Source organism: Neoarius graeffei, chromosome 8 (genome assembly GCF_027579695.1).
Source record: "Neoarius graeffei isolate fNeoGra1 chromosome 8, fNeoGra1.pri, whole genome shotgun sequence".
In the NCBI taxonomy this organism is placed as follows: domain Eukaryota; kingdom Metazoa; phylum Chordata; class Actinopteri; order Siluriformes; family Ariidae; genus Neoarius; species Neoarius graeffei.
The window spans coordinates 43,985,077-44,005,477 of record NC_083576.1 but is presented as its reverse complement, the minus strand read 5'-3'; the positions used below and the strand labels follow the sequence as shown (position 1 = coordinate 44,005,477).

At 37.7% G+C, this 20,401-nt stretch overlaps 1 protein-coding gene across 1 annotated transcript; it reads left to right on the top strand.

The window, feature by feature from the left end:
• The first annotated feature begins 5,794 nt into the window (after positions 1–5,794).
• sh2d1ab (SH2 domain containing 1A duplicate b) lies at positions 5,795–8,763 on the top strand. Its single transcript, XM_060926902.1, has 3 exons — positions 5,795–5,958; positions 6,753–6,816; positions 8,257–8,763. The coding sequence occupies exons 1-3, from the start codon at positions 5,822–5,824 to the stop codon at positions 8,380–8,382; spliced, it is 327 nt and encodes a 108-aa protein (XP_060782885.1). The 5' UTR covers positions 5,795–5,821; the 3' UTR covers positions 8,383–8,763.
• The last annotated feature ends 11,638 nt before the right edge of the window (positions 8,764–20,401 follow it).

The following is a 20,401-nucleotide window of genomic DNA, read 5'->3' as shown; positions in this document are numbered from 1 at the left end:
TGATGAAGTAGAATATTTTTGTCTCATTTGTTTAACTGGGTTCTCTTTATCTACTTTTAGGACTTGTGTGAAAATCTGATGATGTTTTAGGTCATATTTATGCAGAAATATAGAAAATTCTAAAGGGTTCACTAACTTTCAAGCACCACTGTAGCAATGAGCAGTCAGTTATAACAGTTCTAACTGGTTTTAACTGAAGCTAGATAAGTTGATGAAAAACATGGACTGCAAATCAACCCTAAGGATGTAGATTAAAAGAAAAATCTAGCAGCAAGCAGCGATGAGCACCTCCAGTTCCATGACCCATCACACGTTTACATCATACAGTGCACATGCATCTGAGATGTGAGACAAAAGCCTGGGTATCTGGTGCGTGTGCCACCAGTGATGACTTTTTAGGCAATGGAGTAATTACTGTCCAGATACAAATAGTGGTGCTACACCAGAGGGTCACTTTGGGCATGTGGACATCATCGAAAGCATCATATCCTATAACCTGTGACGTTTGAGCCATATCAGGCAATGCATAGTGAATTTATGCCACTCTTCCTGTTTGCATGGCTCAACATATTCATTTATTGGTTCACCATTTCAACATCTTGCAAAATATCACCAATCCCTTCGGAATTCAAAGTCAGCAACATCTTGACATCATTTGTCGTTATCTCATCTCATCTCATTATCTCTAGCCGCTTTATCCTGTTTTATAGGGTCCAGGCAAGCTGGAGCCTATCCCAGCTGACTATGGGCGAAAGGCGGGGTACACCCTGGACAAGTCGCCAGGTCATCACAGGGCTGACACATAGACACAGACAACCATTCACACTCACATTCACACCTACGGTCAATTTAGAGTCACCAGTTAACCTAACCTGCATGTCTTTGGACTGTGGGGGAAACCGGAGCACCCGGAGGAAACCCACGCAGACACGGGGAGAACATGCAAACTCCACACAGAAAGGCCCTCGCCGGCCCCGGGGCTCGAACGCGGACCTTCTTGCTGTGAGGCGACAGCGCTAACCACTACACCACCGTGCCGCCTTTGTCGTTATCAAGCAAGATAACTTTTCTTAGCAGTAGGCTAATAAATAACTGCAAATGAGAATTGATTTTCAATATTTTTTAATATTTACAACATTTGTCATTTATTGTTGATTTTCAATATTTATATGTTGGGTAGACATTTTAACATAAATACTTCCTTTTGACGAGTTCACAAACATGGCAACGCGCAAGGAGTTGTGGGAAAGGTCAAAGGTTAAGGCCTCATAAACGAGTGGAAGTAGAGCACGTCAACAATGGCAGAGGCTACAGGCTCGCTGTGGGGACACTGGTGTGTTGTCGATTGCCACAATGGATGTCGACTGCTTGAACAGTGGATGCGAGAAGACTGTAGTGTACATTTAAGTGAGTGTATACAGAAAAAATTATGTGAATCCAAGCACACAGTTTAACGCAAAAGTTCGTTTATATCCCGACCTTGTCAGCTGTCAGATTCATGTTCATGGAGCCGCCTTGATTTTCACTCTCGCCGATAATCATTGTCTGTATATACAACAGTATTATCTTGATTTTTATGTGCCTTAAAATGTAAAATGTTGGTTGTAATAAAAATCTGACAAGTTTCTGTGACTGGGCGGCACGGTGCTGTAGTGGTTAGCGCTGTCGCCTCACAGCAAGAAGGTCCTGGGTTCGAGCCCCGGGGCCGGCGAGGGCCTTTCTGTGTGGAGTTTGCATGTTCTCCCCGTGTCTGCGTGGGTTTCCTCCGGGTGCTCCGGTTTCCCCCACAGTCCAAAGACATGCAGGTTAGGTTAACTGGTGACTCTAAATTGACTGTAGGTGTGAATGTGAGTGTGAATGGTTGTCTGTGTCTATGTGTCAGCCCTGTGATGAACTGGCAACTTGTCCAGGGTGTACCCCGCCTTTCGCCCGTAGTCAGCTGGGATAGGCTCCAGCTTGCCTGCGACCCTGTAGAAGGATAAAGCGGCTAGAGATAATGAGATGAGAATGAGATGAGTTTCTGTGACTGTAGTTCTTACACCAGCAATGACTACTACTAGTCCCAAAATGATGGAAGCCTTGTAATTTATATTAAATTTTAATTTTTAAATTTCACAGATTTCACAAAATGAAAAGTAAATGGACACAAAAATGAAACATCCTTGTCTACTATTAAATATACTAAGTAAAGAATAATGCATTTCACATATTCCCACTACCTTTTGGTTAACAGGAGTAGATGTTGATCAATTATATTTTTGTTTTAATGAATTAAAAATTTTGCAAGTAATATTTTTACTACAGTTTACTACATATAATACACAGTTAAATACATAAAAACACTAACACTACTAGTACAGCTTAATACATGATAAAGTAATACTAAATGGTATAAAAACACTGAAATTCTGATGAACTATTGATAAGTATTAACAAAAGACCTGCATGCGAGAAGTTCACCAGTAACATTACAATTTAACAATCTGAGCAATTTGAACATAACCAGTCATTATCAAGACAGCAAACATCAAAGCCCACACACCCCCAATGATACCACTTATAGCACTGATCACATCCTACGCTGTTGTCATCATTTTCTGTTATGTCCCCACTGTCCTTTCGGGTCTTTCTTCGCCTGGTCTTTTTGGCTGCTGGTTTGTTCCTGCCTTTCGGTGGAGAGTCAGGTTTGGACAAAGTTGATATAGCAAGGTCAGCTGTTGAGGCAGCAGGCTGAGGGTAAGATGTACCTGAAGTACATGACTGATGAGTATATCAAGTGATACTAGTACTGATACAATAAAACAGACGACTGTAATCTGGTAGGCAGCACGACTTATATTATTTCTCCGTGTCAGATATAGAACTATAACTATGAGTCGTTGACCTGTCAAAAACTGCAGTGGGCATGGCAGTATCACCGGGTACATACCTCGATTTTTCTTCGTCTTCCTTGGACGGTACAGGCTGGATTTTCAAAATATCTGTGGCATATGCAAGCGCCCTTAACTCTTCTACCCCCATGGTAGTTGGCAATCCCCGTTCTCTCATATGCCTCTGCAATTCTGCCTTCTTCCATAAGGCGTATTTGCTAAGGTTTGGCTTGTTTGCCGCCATGTTTTCATCTCCGATGAGGCCTCGACCTTTGACCCCTGCACATGCGCGGCGATATGTGTCAACTGGTCTATTACAATGTATCCATATCCCACATGAACTGCAATATAATGTACGGTATGTGTTGCTAATTTATACAGCATGTGTCACAGAAGTGAAAAAGGTAGCCACCTTCCAATTTGCTCAGTGCACTGAATGGCAAGTCTAACTGTTAACACTTCCAGTTGCTACAGATGCTCATTTGTGAAGGTGTATCTATGGTAATTTTGTGTTTGTGGTGATGGTTTTTATGGTTAAAGAAATTGATCTATCAACATTAAGACAGAAAATCAACCTTTCTTGGGCTCACTCAAACAATCGCAATTAGATACATTTGTTGGGGGCAGGGGGGTTAGAGCATGCTATACCTAGCAACACTCATGATATGACAATAATGAGCTCTTAAATACAATCAATCAATACAAGTTTCAATTTCTCTGACAGCAAGAATAAAGGCACAGCATATGGTATAATTTTCAGTCTGCTTTCTCAGTAGTTTTGTCAGTTCTCTTAAGTAGTCTTATATAGAGATTTGCATTCTTCCAAATTTAATTTTTATGCAGTGTGAAAATATGCATCAAGAATATTTTTGTAAAACACAACTTGTAAAAACACAACCAATTTATAGAAAGGTAAATCCCTGGAAACTGCTTTTCTTCTTTTGAACAGCCATCAGAGGGAGACATTTTCTAATAATTGGATTATTGTGTCCTCCATTGCACATGGTTTAATCTTTCAGGTCATGCCAGCACAGTAGAGAGAAGGACAAATGGTTAACACATTTCTATAAATGTATTTAATTGTTTGTTTTCTATTTTTAGTAAACAAACATTTTATTTGCTTTCTGATTCACATTAATCATAACATTTGGCAAAATAAAATACAACAGATTTCAGTTTAAGTAGGCATTAAAGTGCAACAGAAAACCTTTGTTTTAGATTTAGACTTCAGTTTAATGTACTATGGATTATTAATAATAATTCAACATTGTTAATAAAAAGCTGTCGGACTGTATTCAAGAACAAAGTAAAACCAAGTAAAACATGACAGCCATTTGCATCTGACTTTTTCCTTATGGATATGGTTAAAGCAGTACTTTCCCAGCTGTAAGGTCAGTGTTACTAGATTAACCTTCTAAATGAGCATTAAAGGTATTGTTAACAAATCAGTTGAGGCTATTTCAAAGCATAAAGCAATACAGTCCCTCCCTCCTGTGCTCTTTCCAAATTTAGACGTCAAAACATTCATTTTCACTTACTAGGCTAGAAGACCTCATTGCCAATGCAAGTTGGGAAGGTTTCTGAATCAACAGGCAAGGAAACATGTTCTTGTCCTGAATGGTTGGATGTTTGTGGGCCACATTCCAAGTCAGAGATGCTGCATAGAGCAAAGTTTCTCTTCTTAACTAATATTTTAATTCAAGCTGCCAGAACTTAAAAACAAATATTATGAAATGATTCTGACTTACATCATGTTCATTTGCTTAATTTTTTTATATGGATTTCACAATAGCTCAAAAGTAACAAAAATCATGTCATGATAAAATCAAGTTTTAGACATGAAAAACATCTCATCTCATCTCATCATCTGTAGCCGCTTTATCCTGTTCTACAAGGTCGCAGGCAAGCTGGAGCCTATCCCAGCTGACTACGGGCGAAAGGCGGGGTACACCCTGGACAAGTCGCCAGGTCATCACAAGGCGAAAAACATCTTAATAATAATCCATTATATTCATTATATTGATCCTGAGTGCATCACATTTTTAAAAGAAGTCTTTTCATTTTAAGTCCTCAGATGAAAATGGGCATTTCTAAAAAAAAAAAAATCACTGTCTCTCAAAAGAAATAAATGTGTCAGTTTGGCATATTGAGATTTCTGACTTATATTATTGAAAATTAAACTTGTTTTATAATTCCAAATTGATGTTGGAAACCCATGTCCTCAAAGATTGCAAAATATCTCCCAATCACACATCAAGCCACAATATCTGGACAGACACCTGTCCAACTCAACTTAGTTTCATAAACTTTTCTAAAATATATTTCAACATACTTCCCAGAAACATGTGCTGGTACTTTTTTTATTATTATTCTTTAAATGCTAAATACAAGATTTTATAATATACAGAATACATCGAAAGAGTATTATTTTTTACTGTGAAAGCATATTGGGCTACTTTTCATCCTATTTTGATCTACATTCTGAGAAATGTATATAGGCTACACCTTGCAGACTGCAGTATACATTTCTAAATTAAGAGATGTATCATAATATTGCAGTGCATTAAGCAAAAGTATCTGACTATCCAGTATTCCAGCTGTCAGATTGCTAATATTCAAAATCATATTCAAGGTAGAATATTCAACCTCTCCTTGTTTTTTATGTATAAATAACACGTATACATATGTAAAATACTTATACATAAGTACTAAATTCTGAAAACATATTGCACAAATGCCACCTTTACTGAAACAAGCTGTACTTTATCTCACCTCAAGTCTACACCCCAAACTGTTTAACTGTCATTTTCCTCACTTGCACAAACATTTCTTGCGGAAAACATCTTTTGTTTTTTGATGTGATTTCCTGCCTTTCACGTCATTTCCCGTAGAAGGAACCACTACTTCTTGGTACAACTGAGAAAAGGCAGAGAACTGCAACAAGTGGCACGATGGAATCGCTGTCTGTTTATCATGGGGCAATCAGCCGAGAGACGTGCGAGAAGCGCCTAGGTGAGGCGGGCAGAGATGGCAGCTACTTAATTCGAGACAGCGAAAGCGTCCCCGGTGCTTACTGCCTCTGTGTCCTGTAAGTTCACCTTAAACATCAACCTTTTTTTCCCCCCAATGACAGTATATTGAGGCATTCAGGGTAATGGTTACATGCAACATGCATCCTTCTTGAAACTTGAATAATCCAGACACATGTACACATAAATTAAACCAATTTTAGATTTTGTGTATATATATATATATATATATATATATATATATATATATATATATAAAATTTAAAACATTGAATTAGAAGGTGTATCCAAACTTTTGATTGGTTCTATGTTTATATATATAAATTTAAAACATTGAATTAGAAGGTTTTATATATAACCTTCTAATTCAATGTTTTAAATTTATATATATATAAACATAGAACGAATCAAAAGTTTGGATACACCTTCTAATTCAATGTTTTAAATGTATTATTTATTTGTATTCCTTACACAGCAAATTCCTCAGTGTTGAATTAACACTTTCAGAGTTAATTTGTGTCCAATTGGACCTATATAAACACAGTAGGGTGTTAAATCAACACTCTGGGTGTTAATTCAACACTGGGGATTTTGCTGTGTAAAAGACACTTCATGTCTTAAAATAATCATGGATTGTTATTTCTCTTTACTTAGTTGAGCTGTTCTTGATGTAATATGGATTAGTACAGTTGTAGAATATTTCATAGTTTTGATATCTTCAGTATTGTTCTGCACTGTAGAAAATAGTCAAAATACAGAAAAACCTATGAATGAGTAGATGTGTTCAAATTTTTGACTGTTACTGTGTGTATTATAAAGTATCATGATTTGAGATTTGACATTGCATTGACAGGTGCAATGGCTATGTCTACACTTACCGCTTACAGCAAAACAATGCAGGCTCCTGGGCCGCAGAGGTGAGAACTGTCTAAAGTGTTTGTTTTTGTTTTTTTTTCCAATATGTATGATGCCTTGTTTACATGTTTCAATTCATTACTTTGCATGTGTTTGTTGTAAATTAAAAGATTTTACTTATTAAATAAAAATGTTTCTGTAGTTGTTATTTATAAAAGCACATCGGGGCAAAGTCAGATGTTTGTTGAGGAACAATATTGTATAAATAAATAAAATTTAAAATATAAAATGTTCCTGCTTCTTTTTGAAACAACCCAAAGCATTTAGGAAGTAGACAATAATATTGTAATTTAAATAAAAAAATAGAGTTGGGAATTAAATATTCTAGGCTGGATTTAAATAATTTTACATGCTTAAATTATGCTGTTCAGAAACTGTACCTCAGAAACTAGCTTTTAATTTTATATGAATCATTGCAACTTGTTTCCATTTTTTTGCCTCCTAATAAATAATGGAAGAACATGTTAACATGCCAAAAACAATTTTACCTCAAAGCTATAAACAAAAATGGATCACCGATCATGCATGCATGTGACGAATGTTGATGTAGTCACTTTGTAGATCAGCTGAGCAGTGAATCAATTCCTTTTCTAAGAATTCACATTATTCTAATATGCAAATCAGTATCTGATTGGTAAATCATTTTCACCTGTCACATCAAGTGAAGTACAGCTTGGCATATACTGAAATGAACAAAACAAAGGAGCAACAAATAAACATGGACAGAATAAATAAATAAATTAAGGTCATCACTAAAACTTCACAGTTTCCTTGGAGTGCACAAACGCATGTTGTGTTTTTCAGAATTGGGGATTAAACCAGCTGCTACAAAAGAAAAGAAGACATTCTTACCATGAAAAAAATTTATTTATTTATTTATCATAATGGTAAAGCAACTTCTATAAAATATGCTACTTAATTGTTGGACTTGTTTTCTCAACTAAAAAGAAAAACTTTTGACAACCTCAAAGTTGCTAAAAGGTCTTTGAAGGCTGGTGACAGAAAACAGAAGCATAATAGAAGTAATAAAGTCATCTGTTGTAATCTTAAAATAAACATTATTTGGTAGTAATATGTATCAGCTTGAATATGGGATGCTTAGTTTTATAATAAATAGTCACGAACAGCTGGATCCCATTTCCTGTAGGAAACATCAGAGGGAGGAAAAAAAACTTTATACAGCCCTTCTTACCTCAAAATTTTTACCTCAAGTAAAGAAACCACCAAAAAAAAAAATCACAATTTCTATTTTAGTGGTGGCCTGAATTTGGGCTTAAATAACTCTCTAAAGGGTAATGAACAGAATGCATTATTATGCACTGAGTTAGATTTTTACAAATGTATAAACCTCAGACTGTACTCAGATTGATATTTAATTTTATGATAAATAGCAATTATTGATAAGTCCAAAGTAACAATGCTTTCTGTTTGTGATTTTGCAGACAGCACCTGGTCAACAGAAACGCTTGTTTCGTAGAGTGAAGAATTTGATAAGTGCTTTTGAGAAACCAGACCAAGGCATTGCCATTCCCCTACTCTACCCTGTGACTGTTCAAAATCATTCATAACAGCCCGAATACATCCCAAATAAACCCTTCAGCATAAGGAGCATGGAAGAAGAAACTGAATTATATTGACTTATTATGATTTGTTGTTATTATTATTATTATTATTATAAGACTCAGATGGATTTTTGACTCAAAATTTTCTGTAATAATCATGATTCTAACAAACTAAATCCATACCCTGATATGTATATATTTTATGCTGGGCATTTGTCTAAAAAAAAACAGGAGAGTAGATAATTTGTGATTGGTGATTGTACAGAAGGCGGTGATATGGTAATATGTTCCTTCTATTTGGCTTCTAGAGTCAGTGAAACCTAAAACTGTGTCTATAAATGCAATAGAAAAATACAAAATAAATACTAACTTTAAGCTGATATGAAACTGGCTGTACATATGTATACACAACCAACTACTCCTGGTCTTGTCTGGCATATGTTTTCTGAAGATGTCTTTAAAATTCTTCTGATTAGAAGGTATTTTAATGGAGGAAATTGACTGTACATATATGAGTACATACTGCACAGACATATGAATTTGAGCACATGGCTTTGCATCAATCTGCACAAACCAGACAAGCTCCACAGGAAGAGCACCTCATCTCCTAGCAACAGCACTCACAATTCTCTGTTGGCGTCAGTGCTCGGGGTGAAATCAGCCTTATTGCATGGATTCAAAATGGCCCATTTTCAGTTATTTCAGTTATCCACATGGATGTTCATGTCTTCTGGCGTTTACATATAGCCAACAGTGAAACAAGAAGAAACAGATAAGTCTTGCTGAATTAAATGTTGAAAGACAAATTGAAAAAAATTGGCAGACAGTAAGTAAAAAACTAAACTGTTTTCTTGCACAATGAGGTTTTTCAGTTCTGTCAGGGAAGCACATTGTTGACCATGATTAATATTTGTAGGGACTTGATCATTTTTTGTCAATGTGGAAATAAAATGATTATGTAGCATTTCTTAAAATTACAACAGTAACTTGTACACAGTAAGGGGGAAAATACTATTAGTACAATGGAAAGGTAACTCAACAATATTTTTCACTCGATTACCTGATAGGCCAATGTTTTTCTGGACCTCGCTTTGTGCACAGGGGCATTATCAGGCTGGAAATGGTTTGGGCCCCTTAGTTATAGTGAAGGGAAACTACAGTGGTGCTTGAAAGTTTGTGAACCCTTTAGAATTTTCGATATTTCTGCATAAATATGAGCTAAAACATCATCAGATTTTCACACAAGTCCTAAAAGTAGATAAAGAGAACCCAGTTAAACAAATGATACAAAAATATTATACTTGGTCATTTATTTATTGAGGAAAATGATCCAATATTACATATCTGTGAGTGGCAAAAGTATGTGAACCTTTGCTTTCAGTATCTGGTGTGACCCCCTTGTGCAGCAATAACTGCAACTAAACGTTTGCGGTAACTGTTGATCAGTCCTGCACACCGGCTTGGAGGAATTTTAGCCCATTCCGCCATACAGAACAGCTTCAACTCTGGGATGTTGGTGGGTTTCTTCACATGAACTGCTCGCTTCAGGTCCTTCCACAACATTTCGATTGGATTAAGGTCAGAACTTTGACTTGGCCATTGCAAAACATGAACTTTATTCTTCTTTAGCCATTCTTTGGTAGAACGACTTGTGTGTTTAGGGTCGTTGTCTTGCTGCATGACCAAATGTCTCTTGAGATTCAGTTCATGGACAGATGTCCTGACATTTTCCTTTAGAATTCGCTGGTATAATTCAGAATCCATTGTTCCATCAATGATGGCAAGCCATCCTGGCCCAGATGCAGCCAAACAGGCTCAAACCATGATACTACCACCACCATGTTTCACAGATGGGATAAGGTTCTTATTCTGGAATATAGTGTTTTCCTTTCTCCAAACATAACGCTTCTCATTTAAACCAAAAAGTTCTATTTTGGTCTCATCCATCCACAAAAATTTTTCCAATAGCCTTCTGGCTAGGCTTCTGGAGAGCAGTGGTTTTCTCCTTGCAACCCTGCCATGCACACCATTGTTGTTCAGTGTTCTCCTGATGGTGAACTCATAAATATTAACATTAGCCAATGTGAGAGAGGCCTTCAGTTGCTTAGAAGTTACCCTGGGGTCCTTTGTCACCTCGCCGACTATTACATGCCTTGCTCTTGGAGTGATCTTTGTTGGTCGACCACTCCTGGGGAGGGTAACAGTGGTCTTGAATTTCTTCCATTTGTACATAATCTGTCTGACTGTGGATTGGTGGAGTCCAAACTCTTTAGAGATGGTTTTGTAACCTTTTCCAGCCTGATGAGCATCAACAACGCTTTTTCTGAGGTCCTCAGAAACCTCCTTTGTTCGTGCCATGATACACTTCCACAAACATGTATTGTGAAGATCAGACTTTGATCGATCCCTGTTCTTTAAATAAAACAGGGCGCCCACTCACACCTGATTGTCATACCAATTGATTGAAAACACCTGACTCTAATTTCACCTTCAAATTAACTGCTAATCCGAGAGGTTCACATACTTTTGCCACTCACAGATATGTAATATTGGATCATTTTCCTCAATAAATAAATCACCAAGTATAATATTTTTGTCTCATTTGTTTAACTGGGTTCTCTTTATCTACCTTTAGGACTTGTGTGAAAATCTGATGATGTTTTAGCTCATATTTATGTAGAAATATCAAAAATTCTAAAGGGTTCACAAACTTTCAAGCACCACTGTATAACGCTACAGAATACAAAGATAACCTTCACAGTTGTGTGCTTCTAACTTTCTGGCAATGGGTTCGAGAAGGCCCACGCAGTTAGGGAAGACCCACATTGTTACTGGAAAACATTACTGCCAGAAAAAAAAAAAAACTATCCTGTTACATAACTGGCACAATTATTCTTTGGTTATTCTTTGCGATTCACAAATGCAAAGTAATTCTCATTATTTTGGATCTTAGTAAATCAGGCTCTTGGTATGACAGTGTATTATGGCCATTGGAGGTTTAAAAAAAAATGATAAGTAGATTTTATGCATTTAGAAGGTATGTAAATGAACGTTGCAGCCAGTGTATTGGGACCACATGAAAGAGCTCTGTGAGGCGCAGGTGGGCTGTCTCATACCCACATAATTGTGTCAATCATATCCTCCTGCAGTGATTCATTTCTACTTGTGTGTGTGTGTGTGTGTGTGTGTGTGTGTAATATATATATATATATATATATATATATATATATATATATATATAAATTTTTTTTTTACTGCATTAAAAATGTGCACTTCAGTTGACTTTTCCCTTTATTCTTAGGCTTACAGTCCTCCAGAAGGTAGAAAGTGTTTCTCTGAGGGATGAGTATGTTACAAGCCACAGTAAGTAGTAATGTAAAAATGAAAATGATTAATTTTTAAAATGATATATGTGTGTACACACACACACACACACACACACACACACACACACAGTGGTGCTTGAAAGTTTGTGAACCCTTTAGAATTTTCTATATTTCTGCATAAATATGACCTAAAACATCATCAGATTTTCACACAAGTCCTAAAAGTAGATAAAGAGAACCCAGTTAAACAAATTAGACAAAAATATTAGACTTGGTAATTTATTTATAGAGGAAAATGATCCAATATTACATATCTGTGAATGGCAAAAATATGTGAACATTTGCTTTCAGTATCTGGTGTGACCCCCTTGTGCAGCAATAACTGCAACTAAACGTTTCCGGTAACTGTTGATCAGTCCTGCACACTGGCTTGGAGGAATTTTAGCCCATTCCTCTGTACAGAACAGCTTCAACTCTGGGATGTTGGTGGGTTTCCTCACATGAACTGCTTGTTTCAGGTCCTTCCACAACATTTCAATTGGATTAAGGTCAGGACTTTGACTGAACATTCCAAAACAATAACTTTATTCTTCTTTAACCATTCTTTAATAGAATGACTTGCGTGCTTAGGATCGTTGTCTTGCTGCATGACCCACCTTCTCTTGATATTCAGTTCATGGACAGATGTCCTGACATTTTCCTTTAGAATTCACTGGCATAATTCAGAATTCATTGTTCCATCAATGATGGCAAGCCGTCCTGACCCAGATGCAGCTAAACAGGCCCAAACCATGATACTACCACCACCATGTTTCACAGATGGGATAAGGTTCTTATGCTGGAATGCAGTGTGTTCCTTTCTCCAAACATAATCCTTCTCATTTAAACCAAAAAGTTCTATTTTGGTCTCATCCATCCACAAAACATTTTTCCAATAGCCTTCTGGCTTGTTCACATGATCTTTAGCAAACTGCAGACAAACAGCAATGTTCTTTTTGGAGAGCAGTGGCTTTCTCCATGCAACCCTGCCATGCACACCATTGTTGTTCAGTGTTCTCCTGATGGTGGACTCGTGAACATTAACATTAGCCAATGTGAGAGAGGCCTTCAGTTGCTTAGAAGTTACCCTGTGGTCCTTTGTGACCTTGCCAACTATTACACACCTTGCTCTTGGAGTTATCTCTGTTGGTCGACAGCTCCTGGGGAGGGTAACAATGGTCTTGAATTTCCTCCATTTGTACACAATCTGTCTGACTGTGGATTGGTGGAGTCCAAACTCTTCAGAGATAGTTTTGTAACCTTTTCCAGCCTGATGAGCATCAACAGCGCTTTTTCTGAGGTCCTCAGAAATCTCCTTTGTTCATACCATGATACACTTCCACAAAGTAAACATGTTGTGAAGCTCAAACTTTGACAGATCCCTGTTCTTTAAATAAAACAGGGTGCCCACTCACACCTGATAGTCATCCCACTGATTGAAAACACCTGACTCTAATTTCACCTTCAAATTAACTGCTAATCCTAGAGGTTCACATACTTTTGCCACTCACAGATACCAGTATGTAATATTGGATGATTTTCCTCAATAAATAAATGACCAAGTATAATATTTTTGTCTCATTTGTTTAACTGGGTTCTCTTTATCTACTTTTAGGACTTGTTTGAAAATCTGATGATGTTTTAGGTCATATTTACGCAGAAATATTGAAAATTCTAAAGGGATCGCAAACTTTCAAGCACCGCTGTGTGTGTGTGTGTGTGTGTGTGTGTGTGTATATATATATATATATATATATATATATATATATATATAAAATCTCAGATGTTTCAGAGGTGCTGAGTCACACTGACAAGCTTGTAAATGCTAACTCACAGTCATTGCTGTGTCAGGGGTGGTTGAGGCTGATTTAAGGGAAATTTGTATGCACACATCAAAGACCATTTCAGAGCAAATGCAGGGCTGCCAACTTTCTGAAATTCCTTGGAGTGAGATTTTTTTTTGGGGGGGGGGGGGGGGGTAGACGGCAAAATTTTTCCGCACACCATGCAGTAAGTGGGAATTTTGTATTCAGTTTGATATTCACTTGTCCCCCTGCATTCTGGTGTTTTGTTTGTGGGTCGTCCAGCTGGAGATGGACAATGGGGGGGGGGGGGGGGGGGGGGGGTTGAGATTTTGGATTTAGTAGATGTTCCTGCATTCTGGTGGATCTTTGGAATGGCCTGCTGTGCCATACCTACATTCTTACACACCCTGACTTGCCAGGCCTTCAGCTTGTGGCCAAAAAAAGCACCAAGTTTTGGCTTAAAAGCCCCCACACTAGAAAACTACAGATGACTGCCAATGTTCCTGTAGCCCTATAGACCTGTGTTTCAGATTTAAAGGCAAGTTCATGTTTGAAAATATTTCATCATCTAAGCCTAAACACCTTCTGAATTGAAACTAAATGTTAAGTTTTTAATAACTGTTCAAAAAATAAGATTGTCCCTCACTGACTATTCATTATGCATTTAAGGGCTTTCCCCACCACCGGGTTCAGCAGAAGATTGGCATGGGGAAAAATATCAACAGCAAAAGAACAAATAAAATGCTTAAACAGTAAGCAAAATGTGCATGTGCTACAAGAAACATTAAAATGATTAAGTTTGAACAGTATTGAAACACAAAAAGCTGAACCTTGGCCATAGGTGGGAATGTGCACACAAAGTTGGGCTTAAAAATTTTGGTCATACTTAAATAAGCTATATTAATATATTTCTTATTAATTTATTTCTTATCTATGTTTCTTATTAGTAATAGAGCATTCGTCAGGGCCTGTTATCTGAACAAATATTCTCTACCTGTCTTGCCCTCTTTGAAACCCTGTCTCCTCAGTATATTGTTCTCTGTCATTTTTTTTTAAATTATTCACAAGTTCAAGTTCTTTGATATTACAGGTGACCATACTTTATTTACTTTACCTGAGCAATTACATACATCATAAATAATTAAAAATAAATACCCTGTAAATAAACAATAGGTATGGTGGCTAATGGCTCTTCTTGCATTTGTAATATTATCTCTTACTTGCTTTATTTTACAACATTTCCAGTATGGCTTCAAATAAAGTCATAAAGTATGATAACATACAGTAAACAAACTAAAAATGCACCTTAATAAACGTGTGCTAAGGAGGTGCTCTCCCATGCTGCTTGTTGGGGAAGATAGAGGCTGTGGCATGGCAGTAGGCCTATAATGATTTAGCATGCCTAGTACACAGCTCTCGATATGGCATTAAATATTCTCACAACACTTATAGGCTAAAACGATTAAGAAACTTTATATAAGTTCATAATTATGCCAGTAACACCACACATTGGCGTGCATATGTACAAACCTGTCTGAGACACCCATCTTCAACTCGGATACCTTCTTGTCTCTCATCTTCCTCTAAATTGACGGTAGGCAATTATCCAACTTCCAGCGAGTGCAACATCATTAGATGCGCCACCTACCATAGGGGAGTGTGTACAGAAGGGAACAGCTCTCTGCCTGTTTAGCCGTGCGTAAGGCGTAATTGATCAATCGCAAGTGGTTGGCACGATGCAATGGGTAGCCTAGATTAGATAGATAAACTAGATTTTTTTCTAGCATGAGAAATCGGAGGTATGGCGTGTGAGCGTATGAAGACAATCAAATGTGTGTGTCTCACGCTCATTGCGTGAGAGTTGGCAGCCCAGGCAAAAGAATCCAATCTCATAGATCCCTTAATGAGACATGTCAGTCTGATATCAGCTGTGCCTCCTGGTTGCAGAATCATAGTGTGAGGCTATAGCGATTTTTAATACGAATACTACATTTTTTTTTCTAAAATGTGTTATACTGTTGAGTGTCAGAATTGGAAAAGTGTTCAAAAACACTCTTGTTTTTACTGCACGTTGCTGAATTGGACACCTTTCCAAGCCAAAAAAACATTCTTATGGTTACAGAAAATTAGGAGTAATAATTGGTCTGAGGAGCTCCTTGGACCAACTCATCTTAAGTAAGTAGCTAATTGTTATTTATTTAAAGTTGGCTTGCTACTGTAAGTAAGAATTTAAAGGAACAGTCCACCGTATTTCCATAATGAAATATGCTCTTATCTGAATTGAGACGAGCTGCTCCGTACCTATCCGAGCTTTGTGCGACCTCCCAGTCAGTCAGACGCAGTCAGACGCGCTGTCACTCCTGTTAGCAATGTAGCTAGGCTCAGTATAGCCAATGGTATTTTTTGGGACTGTAGTTAGATGTGACCAAACTCTTCCGCGTTTTTCCTGTTTACATAAGTTTATATGACCAGTGATATGAAACAAGTTCAGTTACACAAATTGAAACGTAGCGATTTTCTATGCTATGGAAAGCCCGCACTATAATGACAGGTGTACTAACACCTTCTGCGCGCTTCGGCAGCGCATTGATACGGAGCTCAGATATCAATGCGCTGCAGAAGCGCGCAGAAGGTGTTAGTACGCCTGTCATTATAGTGCGGACTTTCCATAGCATAGAAAATCGCTACGTTTCAATTTGTGTAACTGAACTTGTTTCATATCACTGGTCATATAAACCTATGTAAACAGGAAAAACGCGGAAGAGTTTGGTCACATCTAACTACAGCCCCAAAAAATACCGTTGGCTATACTGAGCCTAGCTACATTGCTAACAGGAGTGACAGTGTGTCTGACTGACTGGGAGGTCACGCAAAGCTCGGATAGGTACGGAGCAGCTCGTCTCAATTCAGATAAGAGCATATTTCATTATGGAAATATGGTGGACTATTCCTTTAACAGTCTTAGTTGGCTAATTAATTACCATGCCCAATTTATATTGCTTTAACAAACTTATGTAGCTCATCTAAAATCTATATCAAGTAACTGGCTATCCAATGCTCATTAGCTATAGGTCACATTCTTATTGAGGAGTTGTGTATAATGGACACAAGCTGAAACTTTTGTCAGCTTTCAAATGAGTTTATGTCTTCTGCTTTGGCAGCACCTTGAATTTAGTGCCATGATGGTGTCCTTGATGATGTAATCATCAAACATCTTCAACATGTCTACAAAAAGGAAAGTAGTACACATCAAGATATACAGTGCCCTCCACTATTATAGGCACCCCTTGTAAAGATTAGTAAAACATTTACACCAGGCTATGGTCGCTGAACTCCTGGTTGTCCAGGTAGTGTTCTGAAAACAATGTGAGCTTTATAGATAAGTGGAGTAGTTTTAAGGGCAAGGCTGGCCTGTCAGGGTGGGATGGTATCCATCCCACTCAGGAAAATGCTGCTCTCATTTCTTACAGCATAGCTCATAGTCTCAGAACAGGCCTCGTTAATTTGTGACAATCCAGACCCAAGGCCAGGGAGCATACAAACAGGTTAAACCAACTGTCTGCTATCTGCACAGAATCATCACTCAGGTTCCACTATATTGAGACTGTGTCTGCTCCCTGAGCTGTACAAAAAGTTAAAATAATCAGAGAGTTTGTTCTTGTAACAATATAAAATTGGATCAGAATGACAGTACAGCCACTGCCAGCACGTTTGATCTAAAGTTAGAATGATTAAATATCAAATCTCTTACATCTAAAGTGCTAATTGTTAATTAACTTATTACTGATCAGGAGTTTAATGTACTGTCTTTCAAAGAAACATGGGTTAAAACAAATGAATATGTCGCATGAAATGAAGCTAGTCCTCCTGGATACAATTATATACAGCAGTCTCATGTAACTGGCAGAGAAGGAAGCGTCACAGTTATTTATAACGATTATCTAGGCATAACACAAACACCTGGTTATAAATTCAATGCATTTGAAGTTCTTTATACGAACACACATAGCCACAAAAAAATAAGTTGACCCCATCGATTCTGTTACTTATTACAGTATTTACAGACCCCTGGGGCCATATTCTGAATTTCTTTCTGAATTTGCAGATTTCATCTCAGACCTGGTTATTTCCTTGGACAAGGCCTTAGTTGTCGGAGACTTTAATGTTCACTTCAATAACTTGAAAAACCCTCTGAAAACAGCATTTGTGTCCATTCTAGATTCAGTAGGGGTTAATCAGAACGTCATAGAACCTACTCCTAATAGTGTCACACTCTTGATGTAACACTAACATTCAGATTAAATATAGAAAACATAGCCACACTTCCACAGTCTGAAGCTACCTCAGATTATTAGCGCATCACATTCAAAATATGTATTAGCAATAATATATTCACTTTGCCACACTACTGTGTCCAATGTACATTCACATCAACTACTGCACAAAGTTTTATAGTCTCCCAGAGTTATCAACTTTTATTGGATCACTGTCAGACCCCACAGAACTTGATCAAGCAACTGACTGCTTAGAGCCAATGTTCTGCTATACTGTACATAATGTAGCTTCACTTAAAACAAACAAAAAAATTATTAGAGAGAAAAACTAGCATCCTGGGATAACCTTAAAACAGACCACTTGAAAATTAGAAAGTAAATGGCATCAAACAATATTGGTAGTATTCCAATTAACATGGAAGGAGAGCCTCTTGAAGTATAAAAAAAAGCTCTTAGTGCTGCTAGATCAATATATCTTTCCATCCTAATAGAGGATAACAAAAATAATCCTAGATTCTTATTAAATACTATAGGAAAATTAACTAGGAATAAGACTACTGTGGACACATGCACACCTGCAATATGTAGTAGCAATGATTTGAATTTTTTCAGTGGCAAAATTGAAAATATCCGACAAAAAATTCAAACTACTAATTTAAGGCCAGACAATTTAAGTAACCCTTTAGTTAACAATATAACTGTATCAGATCACCAATGTTTTACTTCCCTGAGAGGAACTGAACTAACTTCATTAACTTCCACATCAAAATCTCCGGCTTGTGTATTAGATCCCTTACCAACATGACTCTTCAAACAGATAATCCCAGAAGTAATTGAACCTATTCTAAAAATGATATTTTTTTCCCTTAAAACTGGCTATTTACCCAAATCCTTTAAACTGGCAGTTATCAAACCCCTGATTAAAAAATCTGACCTCGACCCCTGTCTGCTGTCCAATTATAGGCCAATATCAAACCTCTCCTTTATCTCCAAGATCCTTGAAAAAGCTGTGGCACAGTAGTTATGCTCATATCTACATCAGAATAACAATCAATGAAATGTATCAATCAGGATTTAGACCTCATCATAGCACAGAAACAACATTGGTTAAAGTAGTAAATCACCTATTGTTGGCCTCTGATCAGGGCTGTCTCTCATTGCTTGAATTGCTTGACCTTAGTGCAGCCTTTGACACCATTGTAAGGCTGCTCGATTCTGGTAAAAATGTGAATTACTCATCTCATCTCATTATCTCTAGCCGCTTTATCCTTCTACAGGGTCGCAGGCAAGCTGGAGCCTATCCCAGCTGACTACGGGCGAAAGGCGGGGTACACCCTGGACAAGTCGCCAGGTCATCACAGGGCTGACACATAGACACAGACAACCATTCACACTCACATTCACACCTACGGTCAATTTAGAGTCACCAGTTAACCTAACCTGCATGTCTTTGGACTGTGGGGGAAACCGGAGCACCCGGAGGAAACCCACGCGGGCACGGGGAGAACATGCAAACTCCACACAGAAAGGCCCTCGCCGGCCCCAGGGCTCGAACCCAGGACCTTCTTGCTGTGAGGCGACAGCGCTAACCACTACACCAGTGCCGCCCATGTGAATTACTTTTTTTTAATTATTATAATTTTTTTTTTTTTTAGAATTGAGATCACAATTCTCTGACATGATTTTTTTTTTGTTTCAGATTTAAATGTTTATTGCCTTCATTTACCTGCAAAAGTAAGTGCAACAAAACATATGATTGTGCCAAACATATGATTGACCCAGGACTAGCATATCAACAGAAATGAATCACTCAATTAGCCATTCAATTAGGTTTACAAAAGCAACAATCTTTTTAGAAAACCTTGGACATGGTCCTTTTTTATGCAGCTGCTTAAAGGTTCTTTGCCATGAACACAAGTCTATCAATATTTTGAGGTTTCAGTGAGGAATGGAGACATCTTACAATGTTCCCCCCTGGACTGAACATCCTTTTGGAAGGAGAACTTGTAGCAGGAATGCAGAAGTATTTCCTCCCTAGCACAGATAGTCTGGGATAATGACCCTTGTTTTCCCTCCACCGGATTAATGGGTCGACTTCACTGTTGGTATTGCTTGACAGCGGCTGACTGTAGGTCTGAGGTCACTGCTTGCTCTTGATGTGAAGCTGGGTCAGATGTCACCTCCTTGCCTTTTGCTGCTTTAAAGAAGCTCCTTAAGGTGTTTTGGCTCTTCTTCATGGGGGGGGGGGGACTTTGCTGTAAAAGAAAGATCATTAACACACAATCTTAACCAGTGTAATATCACCAATGTAACAGTTTAAAGTAACACTGGCTAGCCTGTAGGCTAACTGGTGTAACCCAGTTCCAGTGAATTATGCTAAGCTAGGATAATGGTGTCAGACTAGGTTATTGCACACAGAGAAGAGAAGAGTATCCTCTTATCTAACTCTGGGGTAGACAGCAAATAAGCTAATTTCCCAAAAAGTTAGCACATTCCTTTCAGACTAAAGTACACTATCACATTTTTACAACCATTTAAAATATGTTTAAATATCATTGTGAACATGATCTTATTTAAATAC

Excerpts from the sequence above, each read along its gene's own strand:
- sh2d1ab (XM_060926902.1), top strand. The coding sequence starts at position 5,822 with ATGGAATCGCTGTCTGTTTATCATGGGGCAATCAGCCGAGAGACGTGC. Across the intron at positions 5,959-6,752 it reads GCTTACTGCCTCTGTGTCCT|GTGCAATGGCTATGTCTACA; the intron begins GTAAGTTCACCT and ends TTGCATTGACAG. Across the intron at positions 6,817-8,256 it reads CAGGCTCCTGGGCCGCAGAG|ACAGCACCTGGTCAACAGAA; the intron begins GTGAGAACTGTC and ends GTGATTTTGCAG.